This window comes from Pituophis catenifer, unplaced genomic scaffold (assembly GCF_029215685.1).
Source record: "Pituophis catenifer annectens isolate HBS135680 unplaced genomic scaffold, rPitCat1.0.hap2 SCAF_2, whole genome shotgun sequence".
NCBI classification, from domain to species: Eukaryota; Metazoa; Chordata; class Lepidosauria; order Squamata; family Colubridae; genus Pituophis; species Pituophis catenifer.
Window position 1 is genome coordinate 52976709 of NW_027256882.1, and position 22713 is coordinate 52999421.

General features: G+C 37.8%; 1 protein-coding gene across 1 annotated transcript in view; it reads left to right on the forward strand.

Moving 5' to 3' along the window:
• Positions 1 to 267: 267 nt before the first annotated feature.
• The window catches only part of LOC139309464 (monocarboxylate transporter 2-like), a 34136-nt gene continuing 11690 nt past the window's right edge, over positions 268 to 22713 (forward strand). Inside the window, exons 1-2 of the mRNA XM_070933544.1 lie at positions 268 to 321; positions 7763 to 8022. Of these exons, the coding sequence (XP_070789645.1) occupies positions 7806 to 8022 (217 nt within the window). The 5' untranslated portion in view covers positions 268 to 321; positions 7763 to 7805. The remainder of the gene's footprint in view (positions 322 to 7762; positions 8023 to 22713) is intronic.

Here is a 22713-nt window from a genome sequence, read left to right on the forward strand (position 1 = left end):
TTTGCCTTCAACGAAGTCCCCGAAAGCACAGCCAGACTTTCCCAGCCCCGGGGCAGCGTGAGGCAGAGCGCACCCATTTAAAGGCTTGCAGGCAGGGCGCGCGCGCTGACCGGGGCAAGGTTTCTCCCCCCAAAGAGGCGAAAGACCGCGAGGAGCTCGCCCTTCTTGCGTCAGATGTGGGGCCGAGGGCGGGGGGGGGGGAAATATTCCCTGCCCTCCCCGCCTAAAACCCCGCCTATCCAGGTCTCCGCCCCTCACCCCCGAGCGCCTCGGGTCCCCAGCGCTCTCAGGCAAGACTTCTTGCCTGGCCTGAAGCAAAAGGTAAGAGCTCCTGCTGCGCGCGCCCGCCCGCCCGCCCGCGGGCTCCAAAGCAGAAGCTGCGGGAGGTGGGGAGGGCTAAAAGCGCGCCAAAGTCGCTCAACTTTCCCCGCGGTTTCGAAGTCAAGGGAAAGTGGAGGAAAGCCTTTCCACAGGCGGCTGGAGCGCTTTTTAACACACCCGTGGAGCTCGGAGGGGCCGGGACTCGTGGGCGCGCGTCATCTGCCAGCGTGTCCTGTGGGTGTGCAAGAGTGCGCGCTTACAAATGTATACTCGGTGTGTCCCGAGAAACTAGGGAAAAATGTTTCGTCGTCAGCGTTGTCTGTTACCATGGCTAGGGCATTACAGAGGCTACGATTCAGCCTCTGACGGCGCCATCTGCTACAGAGTTGCATGTGCCCATCACGCTGAGGGATGTTCGGTCTAGTAGTGGTTAAGGCACCAGGCTATAAATTAGGGGACAGCGAGTTCTAATCCTGCTTTAGGCATGAAAGAGAAGAAGAAAGAAGGAGTCAAGCTATTCTCCAAAGCACCTGAGGGAAGGACAAGAAGCAATGGAGGAAACTAATCAAGGAGGAAAGCAACCTAGAACTACGGAGAAATTTCCTAACAGAACAATTAATCAGTGGAACAACTTGCATCTAGAAGTTGTGAATGCTCCAACACTGGAAGTTTTTAAGAAGAGATTGGATAACCATTTGTCTGAAGTGGTGTAGGACTTCCTGCCTAAGCAGGGCGTTGGACTAGAAGACCGCCAAGGTCCCTTCCAACTCTTATTCTATAATTGTAAAGCCAGCTGAGTGTCTGTGAGCCAGTAGCTTTTTCTCACAGCGTATCTCCCAGGGTTGTCGTGGGGGAAAATAAGAAGAGGAAGGAGTATTAGATATGCTTGCTGCCCTGAGTTGCTTATAAAAATAATGAAGGCAGGATTAAAAAAAACAAATAATAGTTTATGCCTTTCAGCGATGCTGGTGTGGTGTTTCTTTTTCTTGACACTTGGGCAAGGAGTATTTCAGTCTGGGAAAGAGAAGAAGTGTTGGCTTTTGGGCTGCATGGTAGAAGCAGCATCGCTGAGAGGCATAAGCTGCTGTCTTGTTTTACCTGCTTAAATCTACCTGTGTGTACTAGTTTCCAAATACAGGCAACAGATGATATGCCTCTATACAGCAGTGTAGTGTGTGTAAGCCGAAACTGCAACCTGTTTTGGTATAAAACCACATTGTATGTAAAGAAAGGCAGCTTGTGACTCTGTGCATTTTTGTGTAGATGTTCCTCCAAAAGAGTGCCAACTCTGGAAGTACAAAATATCTTATTATTTGAGGATTATGACCTATTGATTTCAATTTTAGAAAGTAAAGCTAGAATCTGGTAGACTAGCCAAATAGTTTTAACTGTCTATGGATGCAGTCAGCTATTGCCTTCCTCTAGGATGCTTTTTTCAACTTCCCATTCTGCCCCACAAGGCTTTTCTTGGTGGTCTCCCATCCAAGAAGTATGCAGGCCCTACTTTGATTAATTTTATGTTGTGATCAGCCACTCGCTGTTGTGTCTTACTATCCATATATTTAAATAACATAAATAACATGCAAGGTAACTGCAGGAAAATCAGGTCTTTTTTATATTTGCCAAACAGTTCTTTAAACATGAATATTTACAATGATATTCAGCTCATGTTTCATTTTCCTTTGGTGAAATTTGCACCGGTGTTTAGATACGAGTATGAAGGAAGAAACAATAGAAGCAGCTCTTGGGAAAAGCACCAATTGATTGCGGCAGGTTTCGGCTTGATTTGCATCTTTGGTCAGTTCTCTTTGTTCAGGAGCAGTTGCCTAGAGGCTCAGAACTAGTTTTAACATGGCCTTTGGGTCTTAAGTAATAATTAATTCTGAAGTTAATTAATAGCATTTGGGTCATTCCATGTCAAGTGGTATGATTTCAAAAAAGTGCCCTGCTCGACCATGATGGATTTCGATGAAATTTTGTGTGAACATGCACACATGTCCCCAATGAACATTGGTAAAGTCTTATGTGTGCAGATGCAATACTTGCAGAGATATAGTCATTTGTGTGACCCCATACCCCAGCCTTCTACAGTATGACTCTCAGGTTCCAGCAACTTTGAGATGTAATATCTCCGGCAATATTTTGTTGAGAGAAACAAAACCTGGCCATCTTGTACAACTTTTTGTGCTCTATGAAACAAAATAATAAAAACATTCTCATGTGTGATCTCCATCTAGATAATTTGGAGCAAAGTTGGCCGAAAATATTGCGGCTCAAAAAAAAGGTTAAAGTTTGGCTTTTTATATCTCTGGAAGGAAAGGTATGAGAAAGTGAAATTTTGTGCGTAATAACTTAGCAACACAAGGTTTTCGAATATAAAATTTCATCCTACTGCTTTCCAATAGTTTACAAATTGTATGTAAAGTTGACATTTTTTGTAAACACGACAAAATTAGGGTATTTTCAGCCCACTTTTACAAAAAAAGACCTGGAAACTGTTAAATCATTCTCATTAGAAAGAGCATGTTTCAAACCCCCTAGCCACATCCTTTGAAATGAATTGTTCCATTAAAAAAGCCCCAAACATCCAACTAAAGTGACCTCAAAATATAGTGGAAGTTTAGCATCCAAACTGGGGGCAGGGCTACAATTGATGGAAGTATATCATGTCATTGTGGTGCAAAACTTGTGATTTTTGAGTTTTTGAGTTCTGGTGTCATCATTTTTTCATCAAGGTAATTAGAAGTGTATGCCTATCCTCTTAACCAAGTTTTAAAAAGCAGGAAAACTTAATTTGTACAATATTTTTGTAAGGCAATCATCATTTTTAATCTAGTACTTCAAGAAAATAAAACAAGTACCAAAAAAAAAGAGTGGTGGTGGTGGTGAAATAGGTAAGACCTATAAAAAAATCTCCTTATGTTAAGATGGGCAGTAAATAAATTTAATAGATAAATAAAAATTCTATACCCTTTCAAGTAATTTTACAGCTGTCTTCTTTAAACATTAGCGGTCATCGCTGAAGAAGGTGGTATGGGTTTCCACATTACTAGAATAGCAATAGCACTTAGACTTATATACCACTTCACAGTGCTTTTACAGCTCTTTCTAAGCAGTTTATAGAGTCAGCATATTGTCCCCAAACAATCTGGGTCCTCATTTTATTGATTTTGGAAGGATGGATGGCTGAGTCAACCTTGAGCTAGTGAGAGTTGAATCCTGGCAGCCAGCAGAATTAGCCTGCTATACTGCATTCTAACCACTGCGCCACGACGGCTCTAGAAGATACTTGTGTGTAGAAACTAAAGCAGGAGAAGATACATTTTGGTTTTTGCTCCTGCTTTATGGAACAGCCTCGTTATAAATGTTAGACTTGTGCCCCTGTGATTCCCTTCCAGAAAACACTAAAGACTGAATTATTCTGAAGAACTTAGAAGGCTGAATATTGCCTATTATTACAGTTGATAAGTTGTTCTCTTGTGTAATTTAGTTAAGATTGTTTAATTACTGAGTCTAATTATTTGTACAGTTCTTTGTTATGTTGATTACAGTTCTTTGTAGATATTATTTTATTCTTTGTGCTTACCATGATGTTTTATTGCTTTGAATAATCATCACAGCATGTCCTGATTTTTGTAAGATTTCATGAATCTAAATGGAGTTGGCAATGTTGTATCCAATAAATAAATAAGGACAAGTAGATCGAAGTAGACTATTAACAAGGTGCGGCCTCCAGTTACTACCCAATGAGGAATCCAGAGAGAGTCCCAAAGGAGTTTTTCAAAAGGCAATTGGACTTTCATTTTTTCCTTGAAGACGTTTCGCTTCTCATCCAAGAAGCTTCTTCAGTTTTTAGATCAGGAGCAGAACGTCTTCAAAAAACAAAGAAGGTCCAGTTGCCTTTTGAAAAATACCTTTGGGACAACCATGACCTGCATGACTGAGAATCTCCATAGACATCTAGAGAGAGACTTTTTTTCATGACAGTCCTTAGTGCTTGAGCAAAATCATATGCGAATGGATAATTCTTTGCATCTCTTGGGTTCAAATAAATTGTCAATAAAAAAAGAATCAAAATATTAAACCAAGAGTCACTCAGCCCAATTTTTAAACATGGATTATTTAAACATGCAAATAATATCAATTATTTTTTCCATTAAACTTAACAATTAAAATTTTTTTTAATCATACCATCGTTTTGTTTATCTGCTTTTTCATATATTTGGGGTGTTTTTTCCTGCACTTATTTAAGCAGTCCTTTTGTTTATTACAAATGAGAAAAAAAATAGAATAGAGGATCCTATTTCAATGGTCAAAGCTAGAAATGTTTGAAGATGAAGCCTGGATAACCCAGTTAAATAAGATGGTTAGATATAACAAGATAAAAGCAAGAAAACATGTAGAGCAAACTGGGATTGTTCAATGGAAGAAAATTTTTTTCTTGTGAGCTGGATAGCATGATAATAAAGTGGATGCATAACTGGATTGAAAATTCTATTTAAAAAATACTTGCCAAACCCTAAAGAAGTATCAAGTGGACTATATAGCCCCATACTCTTTAAGATTTTGTTAAAGCTTGAATAAGGTAGAACAAATGTTTATTAAATTTCCAGATTACACAAACCTGGGGGAGATAACTAATATCCTGAGAGGTAAGGCACACGGAAAGAAACCTGGGGAAGAGTAGAAAGGAGAATTAGAGGTTTAGAAACTAAGGCCCATGAAGAGAAATTGAAGAAATTGAGATGACAGGAATAGTCACTCTCCAAATACCTAGTTAGTTTAGTTTAGTTTAGTTTATTTGATTTGTATACCGCCCTACTCCCGAAGGACTCAGGGCGGTGAACAGCCAAACAATAAAATACATAGATACAAAAAATTTAAAAACCAGATAAAATCAAATTAAATCATTTTGGCCCAGACAGATTAAAACCTAAAAGTTGTTACATCAGGGGTCAGATAAAATGTTGAACAATTAAATAACGAAGGCTCATATTTTAATACAAATACCGTGTTTCCCTGAAAATAAGACCCTGTCTTATATTTTTTTGAACCCTGAAATAAGCGCTTGGCCTTATTGCCATGCACTCAAATGCCCGATTGGGCTTATTATCAAGGAATGTCTTATTTGGGGGGAAACAGGGTATGTATAACAATATTATTATAATTATGTAAGTATGATTTAAATAACAAATAATATTAATACTATCATTACTACTTGTATTCAAATGAATGATACCCAGATGCCCACTGTTCATGTATTGATATTGATGTATATTTTTAAAAAAATTAAAAAAGAGGTCAGATGATGTTTTCCATCATTCCATAGGGCAAGATGGAAAACTATGGACTTACAGGAGAAACACCTAGCAAGTTTAATTGCTGCAATTACGTGGATAGAATAAATCTCTGTTAATTTTATCTGCATAAGTATGCAGCCCAATACAAAAAGTGGGCCATCAATAAGAAATCTTTTTCCCCATCAATAAGAAATCTTCCCCCATCAATAAGAAATCTATGTAGCTTTCCAATGGCGAATGAATATTTGATGTTTTTTAATTAGGTACCAATACAAAGAAACAAAGTGGAAAATCATCCAGCAAACCCACATATTAATCTATGTGACAGAGCTAAAAAAAAAAACCCACAAGGCATTTATCCCAAAATATTTCATTTCCCATGCTGCCGCCAACTGAGATTTCAGGCCACAGTGACAACCATGACAACATCTTAACTTATTATAAGCCTGTCATCAGCTGGATATATTCTTCAGGACATAGCATAGAAGTAATATTTGAGACTGTGTGAGATGGTATTGAATTGGGAGGAGAGGGATCTTATTAAATTGGTTCTTGTTTTCAGGCTACTCCCTCATGAAGATTGAATTGTCAGCGAGTCTTCTTTTTGGCAGAGATGAAAAAAATGTAGTCCACCTCTGGAAATTAAACTGAATTATCTGGAGCACCTTAGCGAGCTTGGAGTAGCACACATAGCCGAAGAAGTTTTTGCCTGTCCCTGTTCTGAAGGTCTCCTTGATATGGATGGCATTTTTGTTACATCGATAGATTTTCTGTGGAAGGGTTAATTGGAAAAATAATTATTCCCAAGTTTTCTATATTGTACAGTTTAACCAAGTGCATGGTTAATATCAGAGCATTAATGGTTAGGAAGCAGCACAACAATTTATTACTCATCATTTGTTTCTTAATACAAATATTTTTCAAATGTTGCCATCCTATGGGAGTTATTACCTTGAGACCCTTGATAGTACAGTGGTTTAGTGCACCCTGTTATTAACACAGCTGCCTGCAATTTCTGCTGGTTCGAATCTCTCCAAGGCTCAAGGTTGACTCAGCCTTCCATCCTTTCTAAGGTAGGTGAAATGAGGACCCAGTTTGTGGGGGCAATAAGCTGACTTTGTATAAAATATACAAAAGAATGAAGGCTATTGCTTAACGCATTGTAAGACGCTCTGAGTCTCCGGAGAAGGGCGGCATATAAATCAAATTTAAAAAAAAAAATTACCACTGCTAATAACTTGCCTTCTTGTTCCTTTTTGTCCAGGCATTTCAATTTATTTTAAAAGCTAATGATTAATTTGTTTGCCCGATGAATAATTTCTGTGCCACTTACTTTTTATTGTATTATTATATGGGCACCTGATGTTAAAATTAGTCTTATAGGTTAATTTTTCATGCAGTTCTGATTATGTTTTAAATCCCTGGCACTTACTCATATGACAAGTTTCAGACTTTAAGCAGGATTCATGCGCTCTAAAAATCAGAGTGAGTAAGGCATTGGGTTAGAAACCTGGAGACTGGGAGTTCTAGTTCAACTTTAGGCCTAAAACCATCTGGATGATCTGGGGCCAATCACTCTTAGCCTTAAGGAGGAAGAAATGGCAAGTCAAGTTTTCTGAAAAACCATAGCAAGAAAACTTAATAAACTTGTCCAGAGAATCACCTGGGATCAGTGCTGACTTAAAGGTACCATGAGAAAAAAAAAATCAGTGTTTTGTGTCAGAAGAAGGTGTTCTAATTAATCTGTTATTATGACTACAATATAGTCATTTGGGATATTATATGGGATGTAAATAGAGATATAGTATTGCATTAAAAACATGAGATGAAGTCCACAGATAAATCACTTCACGTTCTTGGAGATTATTTTTTAAGATTTTGAGAATCCCAAAAGCTACATGAAGCTAGCTGAAGGGAAGAAACAATCCATCAATACCTCTCGTCAAATTCATGCTGCAGAGTAAATGTTTTCTGGAAAATAGGGTTTCTAGGTATCTCTAGCAATTGTTTTGTGTATTAGAGGAGCCGCCACAATTCAGAAATACAGTACATAGAGAGCGAAGAAAACATTATGCCAAAGTAACAAGCTAATTATGAAAATGTGTCATTAGCTTATTATGGGTGTGCACTTTGTTTTTCAGGGTTTCCAGAAAAGTGCTTACAGGAACTTAATTTAGTCTTGCCATGCCACCTCCAGCAGACACTGGTTTGGCCTATACCCCTCCAGATGGCCAATGGGGATGGGCAGTGGTCTTTGGAGCGTTCATTTCCATTGGATTTTCATATGCTTTCCCGAAAGGAATAGCAATCTTCTTCAAAGAAATCCAGGATTTCTTTGGTACATCATACAGTGAGATTGCATGGGTTTCTTCAATTATGTTGGCTGCTACATATGGTGGAGGTAAGTAGAAGAGAGTAATCTGTTGATTTGGCTTTGACTTGTAGAAGTTAAATGTCCCCAAATTAAACTGCGGACGCTATTGAAATTGGCAGGTACATTATGCTCAGTCATAGTAGTCCATGGTACTGGTTTATACCAAAATAAAATAGTTCTTCAAATCTGATCTTATGTAATCAGGTTGGATGCAAAATGTTTCCTGTTTGCATTGCTGCAGTAGTAATTCTGGGAAACGATTAAGTTTTATTTTATTAAATATTTTTCTTAAAAAGAAAGATTAAAATGAATATAAACTCATACAAAGTAAGAAATAGAAAAAAAAAGCTAAATGTGCAAGAATGGAAAAAAAATAAAAGAAAATGAGAAAAGAAAACAGATACAAAGCATTACTTTCGATTTATTTTACAGCAGTTATAAGTACAATTATAGCTATATCTTTTACTCTGTGGTGGTCACAACATAACCTCTTTCTATAATTTATCCTGTCTAATTATAAAAACCATAAATCATAAGTGAATTATATTTTTTGTTTCATGCAAAAATTGGGATTTGGGATTTGCAATCACCATTAACATAAATATTGTCTTTTCTCTGATCAAAGAATTCAATCAATCAGAAAGTGCCATCAACTTCACCAACTATTCCTCCATTGTGGGTAGTGCTGAATCTTTCCATCTTTATGCATACAATAATCTCACTGCAGTTATTATGTATGGGAATAAAGTTCCATAACTTTTTCCCCCCAACTGTTTATGCATTGATCCCAAAAGAATGACTTCTGCTCTCAATTGTATATTAATCTTTAAAATCCTCTGAATCAGTGAATGCATTTGAATCCAGAAATTTCAAGCTTTTTTTGCACATCTTACAAACATGATGAAATGTTTTTTCTTGTTCACATTACACTATAAATTTAAAGTGCCTTTATACATTCTAAGCAATTTATAACCTGAATTATAAAGCAATATAAACCAATGATATTCTGCTCTGCTGCAATATAAGATGGATAACTCCTTTTGTAAACACAGGTCAAGTGCTATCTGGTTGCAGACATATTTGAAAAGTCCTTAAAATTTTAGAGTATTGAACTCCTTTTCTAAAGAATCACTTTGTGTTTTTGCATTGATTTTTCAGTTGCGCAGGCAAAATTCTCAACTTCTAACTAATGAATCATGACATTCACTAAGGCCACTGTATCCTCATGAAAATGTATAATAGTTTATATTAGATTAGCTTGTGTTCAGTTTCTTTCCTCATCTTCTCATGAGGTAGAGTTCAATCAGTTTACAGAAACATTATGAATGAGGATAATAGAAATAAAAATTTGCAAAATAGTTTCTCGTAGAAACATAAGAATTTAAAGTATTATCATCTTGCTACAGGTGACCATTCTATATCCACTGATAATACTGAAATATATTTAAATTAAATAATTACAAATAGGCATCATTTAATGGTCCTTTTCTGAATCTTTCAAAGCTGCTCTGAAGACTTAATTTTCTCATGCTTTTTACTTTTAAATATTCAATATTCTGTGTTTCCGCTAATCATTTGAACATTGAAAAAAATTACCCAGTATCATGAAGCCGCAAGATACGGGTAGATATATATTATAATTCCGTGAAAAGGAAGAATGCCATTTATTTTAGAGTGATTAGTCACTAATTCAGATAGGATTGCACCAATTCAGACAGAATTGCAGGGTTAATGTTTGATGAAACATATTGTCATGTCAGTGCTCTTCAGAAATTTATGCTGAATACCGCAAACTGGATCAATATAGTTTCATGTATAAATAGGCTGTTGCGTGTATAAAGCATGTAAAAGAATAAAGGGTGATATGTATTTTATTCCTCCTCCCTCCCCACAAGGACTTTTACTCTGAGCCAATGACAAGTAGCTGTCCTTGAAAGTAGATTTCGCTCTGCAGTATTTGTGTTGTAACAAAGGGTCAAAGAACAACAAATTCAGATCTTCATACTCTTTCCAAGTATGCTCCTATTATATACATGAGAACCTGTCTTCTTTGTCTAAGTTTGCTCTTCCTTACAGAGAGAATGGGGAAAAGTAGAACGTGGACATTTACAGCAATTGTATTTTTAGATAATGAAGTTTGAGTGTTGGCAGTGCCTGTTGGCTTGAAGGACACGATGCTTTGCACAGCATAGTGAGGGTCACATATGAAAAACAGGCAGAATCTGGACTCAAAATGAGTGCAAATTTCTGGGAGAGGCCTTGGGTTTTTAACAGGTTAAATGTGTCCCAAATACTGATTTGGCCTCTTAAAATTCTTTTAAAACTTATGGGAAAGTCCATCTTTTCAACCCCTGCCTACTTTGATGGCATGAAGGAGCTTGTGTGGCTAATTGTCAGCACTTTTTGCGTGCATGATTTAGAACTGATTGTGTGTTATCAAGTGTCATATTTTAACAGTCAGATCAATAGGCCTTCTCCAAAATGATCTGTCCCCAACCTGCCCCTCCAGTTCCTGTAACTGGGAAGAGGCAGTCCTTCAAATAACCTGGCCCCAAGATATGTAGGGCTCTAAAGGTGATAATCAGCAGCTTGAATTTTACACAGAAGCAAATTGACTTGACACATGTGCAAATTTGGACTTGTTTAAAACTATGCAGACCACTGTGTTTTGAGACAGCTGAATCTTCCACATACTCTTCAAGGGCAGCCCCAAGTAGAGTGCATTGCAACAGTCCAAACAGAGATGACCAGGCCATGGGTGACTGTGGGTCCAGGAATGGGTGTATCTGGTGCACAAAATGAAGTCAGGAGTTATGAGTCCGGGAGTCATGAATCCAAGAGAAGCCCCAGATTACACACCAAGTCTGTCTGGGACAGTGCAACCCCAATCACGACCAAACATGATAATGGACTTTTCCTCCTTACTGTTTCCAACTTTGCTGTGGCAAGCTACGTTCACAAGCAGCACATCATTCTTTCATGTTCTGTGAATTTCAGATTGCACTTGACTAGAAAATTAAGCATTTTTACAGTGGTTGTGATATAAACTTTGATAACTTAAATTGTCTGCAAAGCCCCACTGAGAGTGTTTGTTCATTGATTGCATTGTATCCATTGTACTGTTTTTGCTGTATCTCTCCTGCCTTTGAAAGCAATGGCACATCTTCTTTTTGTGTCCCAAGTATAATCTTTTGACAGAAACTGCCCAATTCCAGTCCATTTCAATTCATTGCTACCTAATATGTAGAAGAATGACTTCATTTTTCACTATATTGAGTTTTCTCGTGTTCATGCTTCTTACATTCTGTTTCCACTGTAATTCTATCTTTACAGCTTCAGATTTATTTTCCTGTATGGCAACATCAGCACCTGGAAGTCCCAAAGGTTTTAATCTGGCTGCATCATAAATACTGTTGGCATTTTGAAAGATCTCAGTTTTTTCCCCTCTCAGTATCTTATTGAATGCTGTCTCACCTGAGGGGTCCATCATCCAATACTGTATTGGCAGTCACTTTATATAGCAATAGCACTCAGACTTATATACTGGCTGAAGGTGTTCTACAGCACTCTCTGAGAAGTTTACAATATCAGCATATTGATCCCAACAATCTGGGTCCTCATTTTTACCAACCTCGGAAGGATGGAAAGCTGAGTAAACCTTGATTAACAGATTAACAGAGTTGGAAGGGAGCTTGTAGGTTATCTAGTCCAACCCCCCGCCCAAGCAGGAGAGCCTACACCATTTCTGACAGATGGCACTCCAGTCTCTTCTTGAAAGTTTCCAGTGATGAAGCTCCCACAACTTCTGAAGGGGAAGCTGTTCCATTGGTTGATTGCTCTCTCAATTTCTCCTTATTTCCGGGTTGCATCTCTATCCATTATTCCTTGTCTAGCCTTCAGGTGCTTTGGAAAATAGGTTGACCCCTCAAATATTGAAACACTGCTATCATGTCTCCCCTGGTCCTTCTCTTTACTAGACTAGCCATGCCCAGTTCCTGTAACCATTCATCATATGTTTTAGCCTCCAGTCCCCTAATCATCTTGATTGCTCTCTCTGCACTCTTTCTAGAGTCTCACCGTCTTTTTTTATAGTGTGCCCATCAGGATCGAACCTTGGGCTGGGGGCAGAGTTTAGCCTGCACCACCAGACTTCTATGTTATATTGTCTGTACATATAAGATTTCTTGATCAATTAAAAGAGTGTCTTTTCTTATACAGTATGAAATGAACCTTGCTATTGTCACTAAAGGGATCACCTGCTTCTGGCATCTTCCTATATTGCTGCCATCCAACAGGGCTGCCTGCTTCTTTAGTTGGGCAGCTGGAAAGACCTTAATGCTCTCAGATAACGTTGTTGTTGTTGTTGTTGTTGTTGTTGTTGTGTGTGTGTGTGTGTGTGTATATATATATATATATATATATATATATATATATATATATATATATATATAAATATATGGCATTCTTCTTTCATCCCTTCCCCAATGATTAGCTAATATAGCAGAACTTAGGGGACTGATTTATATCACTGTTGGTGATTTGCTGCACATAATCACTTTTAGCTGCAGTCCTAGACTTCCTGAGGTATGTTATGCATTCAGGTCCCATAGCATTCTTGACCATTGCCTGTATTGCTGTCAGGCTACATTAGCATTAAACCAGAAATGCTGGAAGGAGCGTCAACAGAAAAAAGGAAAAACCCAGAGAGACAGAATTGAGTACAACCTTACTAATATGCCTCCTGTTATTAGCACTTTGGATCCAGCTGACATGCTTTGAGTACTTGGACGATCAATAAAACATAGTTTATGTAAATAGCAAAAGTAGGTTACATGATTTCTGGTTTTCCAAATCTCATAAATATCTAGAAATTCCCAATACCTCTAAAGGAGAGTTCCCCAACCTTTCCGGGTTGGCAGCCTGGAGAGGGGAAAGAGGCACACCTGTTATTCCTATGAGTAGGGCTGCGAGTGGCCATGATGCTTGTGTGAGTGGAGCCTGAGCCCCCAAGATGTTCCTGCAAGTGGGGCTGTGTGTGTGCTTACCAACCAGCCACTGACAGGTTGGGAACCCCTGCTCTAGAGGTCATCTGATGGGGGAGGCATGTCCACTTCTGTGACTACAGGTACCCCTAGACTTAACAACCATTCATTTAGCAACTGATCAAAGTTACAATGTCACTGTAAAATATGATCTATAACTGGTCCTCACACTTACGACCATTACAGTATCCCCACTGTCACTTGATTAAAATTTGGGCGCTTGGCAACTGGCATGTATTCACAATGACTGCAGTGTCCTGGAGTCATGTGATCACCTGTTGCGACCTTCCCAGTTGCCTTCTGACAAGCAGAGTCAAAGAGAGAAACTGGATTCGCTTAATGACTGCATGATTCACTTAACAACTGTAGTGATTTGCTTAACAAACATGACAAAAATCTCAGGTGTGAATCATTTAACAACTATCTTGCCTAGCAACGCAAACTCTGATGCCAGGTGTGACCCTAAATAAAGGACAACCTGCATCTTTGAATGGTTTGGGTGTGGAGACTGGGGAGATCTTGCGATGTCTTTCTTATTACAGTTAGCACCTTCCCCCATTGCTCATGTGGTTTTATAGGCTTTAATTATTATATTTCCTATTTCTAAACTGCCCATCTCTTTCAGAGGGGGTTATAGTTTTTGTAAAAGATGACTGCTTTTATAAATGTATTGGTTTTTCTTTTTAATTAATTGTCATACATTGCCCAGAATCACGCTTTTGTAAGGTGAGCAGCTCTACAAACATACTACATAAATTTGAAAAATTAAACATACATGTTAGAAATAAAAAACAAAAAGTCCTGTGACAATGACTTACAAATTTTAGATCAAACTATTCATTATAAATTACCAGCGAGTTTCTGCTTGCTCTTCCCGGAACAGTTTTCCATCATGTGCCTTTTCTTAACATCATATATCAAACCATAAACCATTTTAATTCTACATAAAATGAAGACAGAAGGGGATGCCTCATTATTGATAAATTTCCATCTGTATAGGAATGACTATGCAAAATATTAACATATTTCCATCTGCGTAAAACTGAATATGCAAAGTTGTGGTACAATTTTTCAGTAACAGACTTCTTTAAGCAATGAAAATATTTATTTCAGATAGATTATTTGGGAGAAAAATAACTTTGATGACCAGATGTTGTGTATCAGTAACATGCTTTTAGTAATGTGATTTTACACTGATTTATGTTAGCTAATGCTTGGCTGCCTTTGATATTCTGGCAATAATAGTTTTGATTGGTAGACCTCTTAAATGTGCTGTTATTCATAATTTCTTTCTGATCTTCATTAGAGAGGTTCTCTGTCATGGACAGAATATCAGCTCTGCTCAATTTTGTCTCTGGTGTTTGAAACAGAAGAGCTATATTCTTGAAGCTGTTTCAATCTGTAGGCATTCACCCCAAGTGGAATTTGAAATACTAATTCTCAGTTGAAGGAGAGGTAGTTGTAATTAAGCATATCAAGAAGTAGTAAAATATTCTGGTTAAAACTGACCAGTAAAGTGAGGACATTTGTAAAGAATTGGGAAGAAAGGAAGTAATGGATCATGCAATTTTTAAATTAATTTTAATTTTTTTAATAATGAATTTTTAATAATTAATTAATTAATTTAATATAAACATTCCATCTTCCCTTAAACAATATCTCTCTGCAATAACCATCAAGGTTTACAACAGCATTCATTACATTGATATTAATTCTCTGATCTTACAATTGTAGTATGAACATAGTAAATCTATTCATTTTCCCTCTTAATATATCTTCTAATAAGAATATAATAATATTAAGCATAATAATTCTAATAGCCATAATAATTTTTATTCTCTAAGCATTGATAAAATAATCCCCATATTATATAATATTCAGTTTGTTCTTTCTCCTTAATTGCAAGCGTTAATCTGTTCATTTCTGCACATTCTAATATTTTCCTAATCACATTGTCATCAGTAGGGATCTCTTCACTTTTCCAATTTTGTGCAAATACAATTCTAGCTGCAGTTTTTTTTTTTTTTAATTTGATTTATATGCCGCCCTTCTCCGGAGACTCAGGGCGGCTTACAATGCGTTAAGCAATAGCCTTCATTCTTTTGTATATTTTATACAAAGTCAGCTTATTGCCCCCATAAACTGGGTCCTCATTTCACCTACCTTAGAAAGGATGGAAGGCTGAGTCAACCTTGAGCCTTGGAGAGATTCGAACCAGCAGAAATTGCAGGCAGCTGTGTTAATAACAGGGTGCACTAAACCCCTGTACTATCAAGTTAATACATAAATAATTAAATATGCATTCTCTTTACTATAATCATGCAATTTGAAGGTTAACCTGAATTCAAAAATTATACACTTCAATGTTTTGCTACTTAAAATGAGACAATTACTTTTAGTTCCTAGAAAAAGGCAGGTAACCTTTTTCTTAGGGTTAGTTTATAAGTTTGGAATCTAAAGAATACATTGTGAATGTTATTTTACAATGTCTATGGACATTTTCAATCATCCAGGTCATGGTTGCCCCAAAGGTGTTTTTTCCAAAATACAACTAGACTTTTTTAAAAATAAATATTTAAAACATTTAGCTTCTTATACAGGAAGCTTCTTCACTTCTAACTGACTGGAGGGGAATGGAAGGATTTATATTCTTTGCAGTCATCTGGTCGTTAACACTCTTCTGTTTCAAACGGAAGGATAAGAGGCCATCTATGTCAAAATTGAACAGTCTTCCCTCAACAGAGGGGGAAAGATATTACACCACCTGTTTGCAACACAGTCCTTTCAGCAGTCCCAAGAAGGTTTCATACCTATTTGCAATCTGATTCAGGTGTCTTTGAGGATGCAAATAAACCTCCAAGTGACCTCAACAACTCTCAGAGAGCTAATGACTGATTCGCAGAGTGCCAACAACCAGATGACTGTAAAAATGCAAATCCTTCCATTCCCCTTAAATCAGAATTGAAGAAGTTTCTTGAATGAGAAGTGAAATGAATAGAATAGAGCTGGAAGGGATGTTGGAGGTCTTCTGGTCCGGCCCCCAATGATGGAGCACCCACAATTTCTGAAGGCAAACTATTCCACTGTTTAAATGTTATTACACAATGGCTGCCTGGGGCAAAAATGGAGTGTGATGGAGTAGGGTTGTCTGCTTTCAAAATGGCTTCCATAGTGACGAGACCCAGACACATTTATTTCCCAGAAGCAGCTCTCTGAGGTTGATCCCCATTGCTCTTAGTCCACCTATCCAGGAATCTTTCTGCCCCTCTTCCAGAGGTGGGTTTCAGCAGGTTCTGACCAGTTCTGGAGAACCGGTAATGGAAATTTTGAGTAGTTTGAAGAAGTAGTAAAAATTCTGACTGGCCCCGCCCCATCTACTCTCTGCCTCCCAAGTCCCAGCTGATTGGGAGGAAATGGGGATTTTGCAGTAACCTTCCCCTGGAGTGGGGGGTGGGAATGGAAATTTTACAGTATCCTTCCCCTGCCACACCCACCAAGCCACACCATGCCACGCCCACCAAGCCACGCCCACAGAACTGGTAGTAAAAAAATTTGAATTCCACCACTGCCCTCTTCTTTTTGTAAGATTCTGAGTGTAGTTTTGTTTTTGTTTTTAAAATAAAGGAGAAAAGAAACAAATTGACTTGGATCAAAACCACTGTAGCTGATGTTCTACATGTTCTGTTCCTGCTTCCCTTCCCGTGCTGTTCCTCTGAAATTAACTATACATTTGTTTCAATCTACAGCAAGCTTAATGATGTTTGTTGACCAGGGCTACTTTCAAATAAAACTATAGACTTTCCCTGTAAAGTAGTACTTAGGTGTTTTAGGAATGTGCTTTTATTAGGACTGGGCTGTGCTTTGGATTCTGACAAAAAGGAATATAAATAGAATCCGTCTCTGCAACATCTTACCCCAAACCCATTTTTTCTAAGGTTTGCAGCAGCAGTGGAGGGCAGCCTATAGTCTTGGGAAAAGTTGTAGCTATATAATTTGTTGCAGACCATAACAATCACAATACATGAATATATCAGTAAAATAAGCAACAGTGGTTTTGCAAGTCATACTACAGGGCCAGATAGAAGGACTGGTTTTTGCTAATTTTTGGAAAACTTTGTGGGGTTGTCCTAATTTCAGAGTGCAGATTGCCCACAGAAAGGGAGTTTTAGTAGACAACATTTGCCACTATATCTCCTCTTGCTTCATACCTGATAGGTATGAATCCTCATGTGTCTGAGTCAGACAAGCAGAAAACCTCTAACGTAGCATATTAATTCATCAATCAATCAATCAATTAATTAATTAATTAAATTTGCCTGCCACCCATCTTTCCATGAAGTGATTCTGGATGGCTTACAGAATTAATATCTATGTCTTCAATATGCCCACATATGTACCAAAGTATTTGAAATATTGTTAATCTGAGACACTGTACAGATCTCCTAATTACTGGCCTTCATTATTTATTCTTTGAAAGTATTGGATTAAACTCTGGAATATGAAGCTCTTTTTATCCGTGTGATATTAACAAACCCTTTCTTCAGCCAGCAGTTTCTCAACTGGTGAATCTCTGGCCTGTAGACCATTGCACTACACTTAGGATGTTTAGTAGGCAACTGGCCTTGAATATTTTCTATATACTCAAACCTGTATAGTTTTATTACCCAACGTTTATTATAAATTGCAGTGGCAGATAGAGGAAGCCTATTCTAGCTGAGACATAAGTAAAGCCTGAGATTGTAGTTGCAACTCATGGTAGATAAGCAGATCAGTAAAGAGCACCAAAATCATAGATTCATAGAAATTAGCATCTTAAAACCAGTTTTTAGTTCCTGAGCAAGTTCCTAATGAAACATCTGCTTCTACATTTTTGGATGAAAAAATATCCATCCACTGTTATTAGCTATTCCGTTGTCTGTGATGAAGAGATGACAGTAGCTCATTAACTTGTCAGTGACATCACCGTGTGTGTTATTTCTGCTCTACCTATTCATATAAACATTATACTATCTTATTAATAACGATTAAGTGACTTTAAGTTGAAGATAAATGGCATGGTGCTGGTGATATGCAAGTGCTCTGGAGCCTAAAAGTTTACACAGAATCTAAAGCAAAGAGCTATAACGCTACCTTTGTGTAGGGGTGAATGATACTATTGCGTAAAGAGAAGCAGGCATCACCATACATGGTAACATTATCTGCCTGCTATATGTGTTTGTTTATGTTCATATATTTTGATGCAGGAAAAAGAACTGTTTCCAGAAGTTATACTGAAATGTAGCCAAGTATCCTTATAGAAGAAGGAAAAAAGACAGACAAGAAAGGGATTCTTTCATTCTCCCCCCTCTCTCTCCCTCCCCCTCCCCCTCTCTCCCTCCCTCCCTCCCACCCTCCCTTCCCCTCTCCCTTCCTCTCCCCCACTCTCAAAGGTGAAAGAATTTCCTTTGGGGAAAAACCAGTATGTGCGTTTCTATTCTTTCTATTTTATTTAGTATAGCAAAATAAATTACATTCTTAAGAAAATTACATTTTCTATACCACAGTTATCAAACTTGCTGTGTCATGTTGCCATCACGTGACGTTTCGCAACACTTTCCCCATTTGCAGAGCAGGGGTGGGCGTGGCCTGCGCGCCACGAATCCGGCCCATGGGCCGCCAGTTTGACACCTTTGTTCTATAGGGTTCCAGCTTTCTCCTATAACAGCCAAGACATGGATCACAAGATTACATAATACGTGTCATAACAAGATTACATAACATAATACAAAAAATACATAATATGTTTCTTGTAAGGTTCTGCAATATATTTGAAATATTTCTTTTTAAGGTTGAACTCTCCATGGTGCCCTCTGAGCTTCATTATTTGTTTGCAGATGTTTCATTCCCTGACTACATTAGGGAATGAAATGTCTACAAGGAAACAACCAAGCTCAGAGGGCACTGTGGGCTTCACAGTTCAACCCTGAGCTACATATATTCTCTTCTATTGGAATTTCCAGAGTCTGGCAAGTGTACCATTCTGCTCACAGAAATGATTGCAATAGTCTACCTTATGTAGAGACTTGCCAACAAAGAAGTTTCATATGATGATCTCATTACCAAGGAAGATTGGAGTTGGACAGAGGAAGAATTATATCTTAAAACCAATCCTTGCATAAACTCTTTAGTAACTTCTTAAACAGAATGCATCTCTGGAAAACCTTTTGATAGAAATCAAATACAAATGCTGGAAACACGTTTAGTCTGATCAGGCAAAAGACAAATTCAATTATACACAAATACAGAAATTGGATTGTATGGACCCAGAAGAGAGTTCAATATGATAAAGCTGCTAATACAATAATATTTGCTCCAATAATTTTAGTAGAATGTAAATAAATAGTTTACAAAATATAAACACGGTGTAAATAAAATAATGCATTAGTTTAATCGGAAGACTGCAAACATGTTCAGGAACTGGAAGGAGCCATGCAAATCTTTTATCTAAGATAGAATATTTATGATGGAAGTAATTAAAACTCCCACATTACAACTTAGTGTAATGTATGAATCTGAGTCAATAATTTAAGCAGAACCTTGAGTGAAGTTGAAAGCATGATTCGAAAGAGGATGTAATGGAATGCATAGATAACTTTGAGGAAAGGAGAGAGGTGATGCTGCCTAGGAAACGATCAGATAAGAGAGTCAGGAGGTTTTAATCGCAATTGGTTTAACAGTCAAAGAACGAAACTTAGGAAAGTCCGTCCTAATGGGTCCAGCAATTACAGTAAATGTGGCAAGTAGGACATTTGAACTTTCAAACTTGCAATAGTCTGTTAATGTAGCCTTACAACAAAATAGATATGGCTCATCTAGTCGTCTTTCCTGCCTGACTTATCCAAGAAGGCTGACATAGGTAGAGATAAAATAATAAATATTTGGACAAGGAAGCAAAGCCTATCCAAGTCAAACAGCCAAGGAGCCATCAAGACTAATCTGAGGTTCCAGAATGGAGTTCAGCAGCAATTAACTATTAGTGTTCTATTATGATTTGGTAACCATTTTATTCTCAAGACCTTTAGAGTAGCATGTATGTGTTGAATTCTGGGATTCCAGAAGGGTATGGCTAGCTGATGAGAGCTAAATAGCTTGAAATAGATCTATACTTGTTGTTGTTAGTTGCGAAGTCGTGTCCAACTCATCGCAACCCCATGGACAACGTTCCTCCAGGCCTTCCTGTCCTCTACTATCCTCTGGTGTCCATTTAAGCGCACGCCTTCTGCTTCAGTGACTCCATCCAGCCACCTCATATACTAGTCTCTATACTAGTCTCCCTTTATTTCTTTGTTGGCAAAACATAAATTTAACACAAAAATAGTTTGTCGCGAAAGCAACTGCCTATGAAGGTTCCTGGATTGGGGCTGAAAGGCGAAAACAGAAGCAGTATGCTCCATCCCATAATTGGGTAGACCAGGTTGCCCTGATTAAAAAAACAACAACCCAGTAATGGAATCAGCTGAGAGGAACATAACACTGAGACTTAGAAGCTGCTGACCAGAGATTCTTTTCTGAATCAGTGATTTTTGCAAACACAGAGAAGGCATTCCAGCTACAGTATACTTATTCACAGGTCAAATATCTTTGTAGAAACTTTGTTCTCACTCACCTTTGTCTATAAGAGAGGCCAGAGTGATGTTGTTTGCATAATTGCTTAGGTAATACTTAAAATGGATTAGCAAAGGGTACTTAATTTTGTAACAGTTTTTCCTCAGATTCAAGAATAGATTCAAAATATACATCAAGAAAAAAAAATACATTAAGAGATTGCTACCCCCCTGGTTTGCAGCCATTTAAAAATGTTTTAGTCAAACTGTTTTAACAGTGGATGAGTGAGTTACTGAATGACAACACTTTATTAAGCTACAGTGCCAAATCAATCAAGATTAATGATGTGAAACAAGCTACATGTGCCATTTCTAAAGCAGTACAGGTCCTTCCTGTTTTCCCTGTGCCAAATCAAAAACAGTTCTATTAAAACAACTTCCTTTTGAATGTACAGCTCAAATGATACGGTGAGATGAGTCCTCCAATCCTTGAAGATCAGATGGAATTGTAACCCAAGTTTCAAGCCCCTGAACAAATTGGAAAAAGTTATCTCAACACAGCAAAGTTAAATAAACTAGATAAAAAAGCCATTTTAAGCAACTAATTGCTCACTGTCAGTAGGAGTTTTCAATGATTTCTAAAAAAATCTAGCTTTTCTTTTTCCTACTGTTTCTATGACCTAATAAACTCCCCTTTGTTTTGTATCTGTCAGACTTGGTGCCAAGTGTCAGTTGGTGTCTAAAATAGCTATCATTCCTGCTCTGGCAAATTCTAAACTCTCAAAGTCAGTCCTATTCCTCTACTAATGGCATGGAAGGGAAGTCCTGTTTAGGGCAATATTGTAAATGGCACTTGAGAAACACCATATCATTGTTTTATGCATCAGGAAGTCATCTCTGTTGTCATAGGAATGGATTCTTGGCTGATCTCATAGTTCTGTGGTCCATTGTCAGAGCATACTGGCTCACTAAATAATATGAAAATGAAATGCAAATGTTCAGGTGTAGCAGCATTGAGAGTATATTGATTTAAAAGATTTGTATGCAGCCAGCTTCCACAAAATCTGGGCAACTAATAATAAATATTTTCAAACAATGAATTTATAAAACTATAACTATTTTCCCCAAATGGAAAATTGTTCTTCAATTAATCATCTGTGTACTTTGGCTTAGCATGATGTGTGAATTCAGCCATTTGTGGCGTATTCATTATACTATTATTAAAACAAGTGATGGCTTGTCATGATGTATGAACCCAGCCAAAATGAGCATATGATGCTGCCTTATACTCCCTTGAGCTTCATTCATTTATCCAAGGCAGGGCTCATTGTAACCTCCCTTGGTGGACATGCCAAATATTATTCTAAGAGCATTTGGCTATATGTGCACATCACATTTACCCATTGTTACAGATTTCAACTTCAGGAGTTTATGCAGTATGAAAATACTCAAGGGAACCCAGAATACAGATAACATTCAAGTGTTTTATTTATTACAATTGCTTAAGCAATATTTTCATGAAATGCATGCTTCTACTTGCTTAGTAGGGCCAAGTGATACCTGAGAATTCAAAGGGGAATGCTCTGTAGTAGTAACATTCTACTATGATCTTTCATCTACAGCTTGAAGCTTATTCTGATAATAGGCACATTCATATTTGGGAAAATTCCCTACAAAGCGAGGGTTGCCATCTGTATTGACATTAACTGTAGAGAGCAATAGAGATAACCTTGATGGGAACACTCAGAAGTTGTTACAGAAACAAAAAGGGCAGAAACATTCCTTCAGCCCTGGGAAAGGAGATAGTATCAGGAAGAGACTCAGGTTGGATCCTCCCTGACTCAATGCAGTATAAGCAGACTTCTAGCTAAAGGTAAAGGTTCCCCTTGCACATATGTGCTAGTCATTCCTGACTCTAGGGGGTGGTGCTCATCTCCGTTTCAAAGCCGAAGAGCCAGCGCTGTCCAAAGACATCTCTATGGTCATGTGGCGGGCATGATTAAACGCCAAAGACGGAACGTTGTTACCTTCCCACCAAAGGTGGTCCCTATTTTTCTACTTGCATTTTTTACGTGCTTTCAAACTGCTAGGTT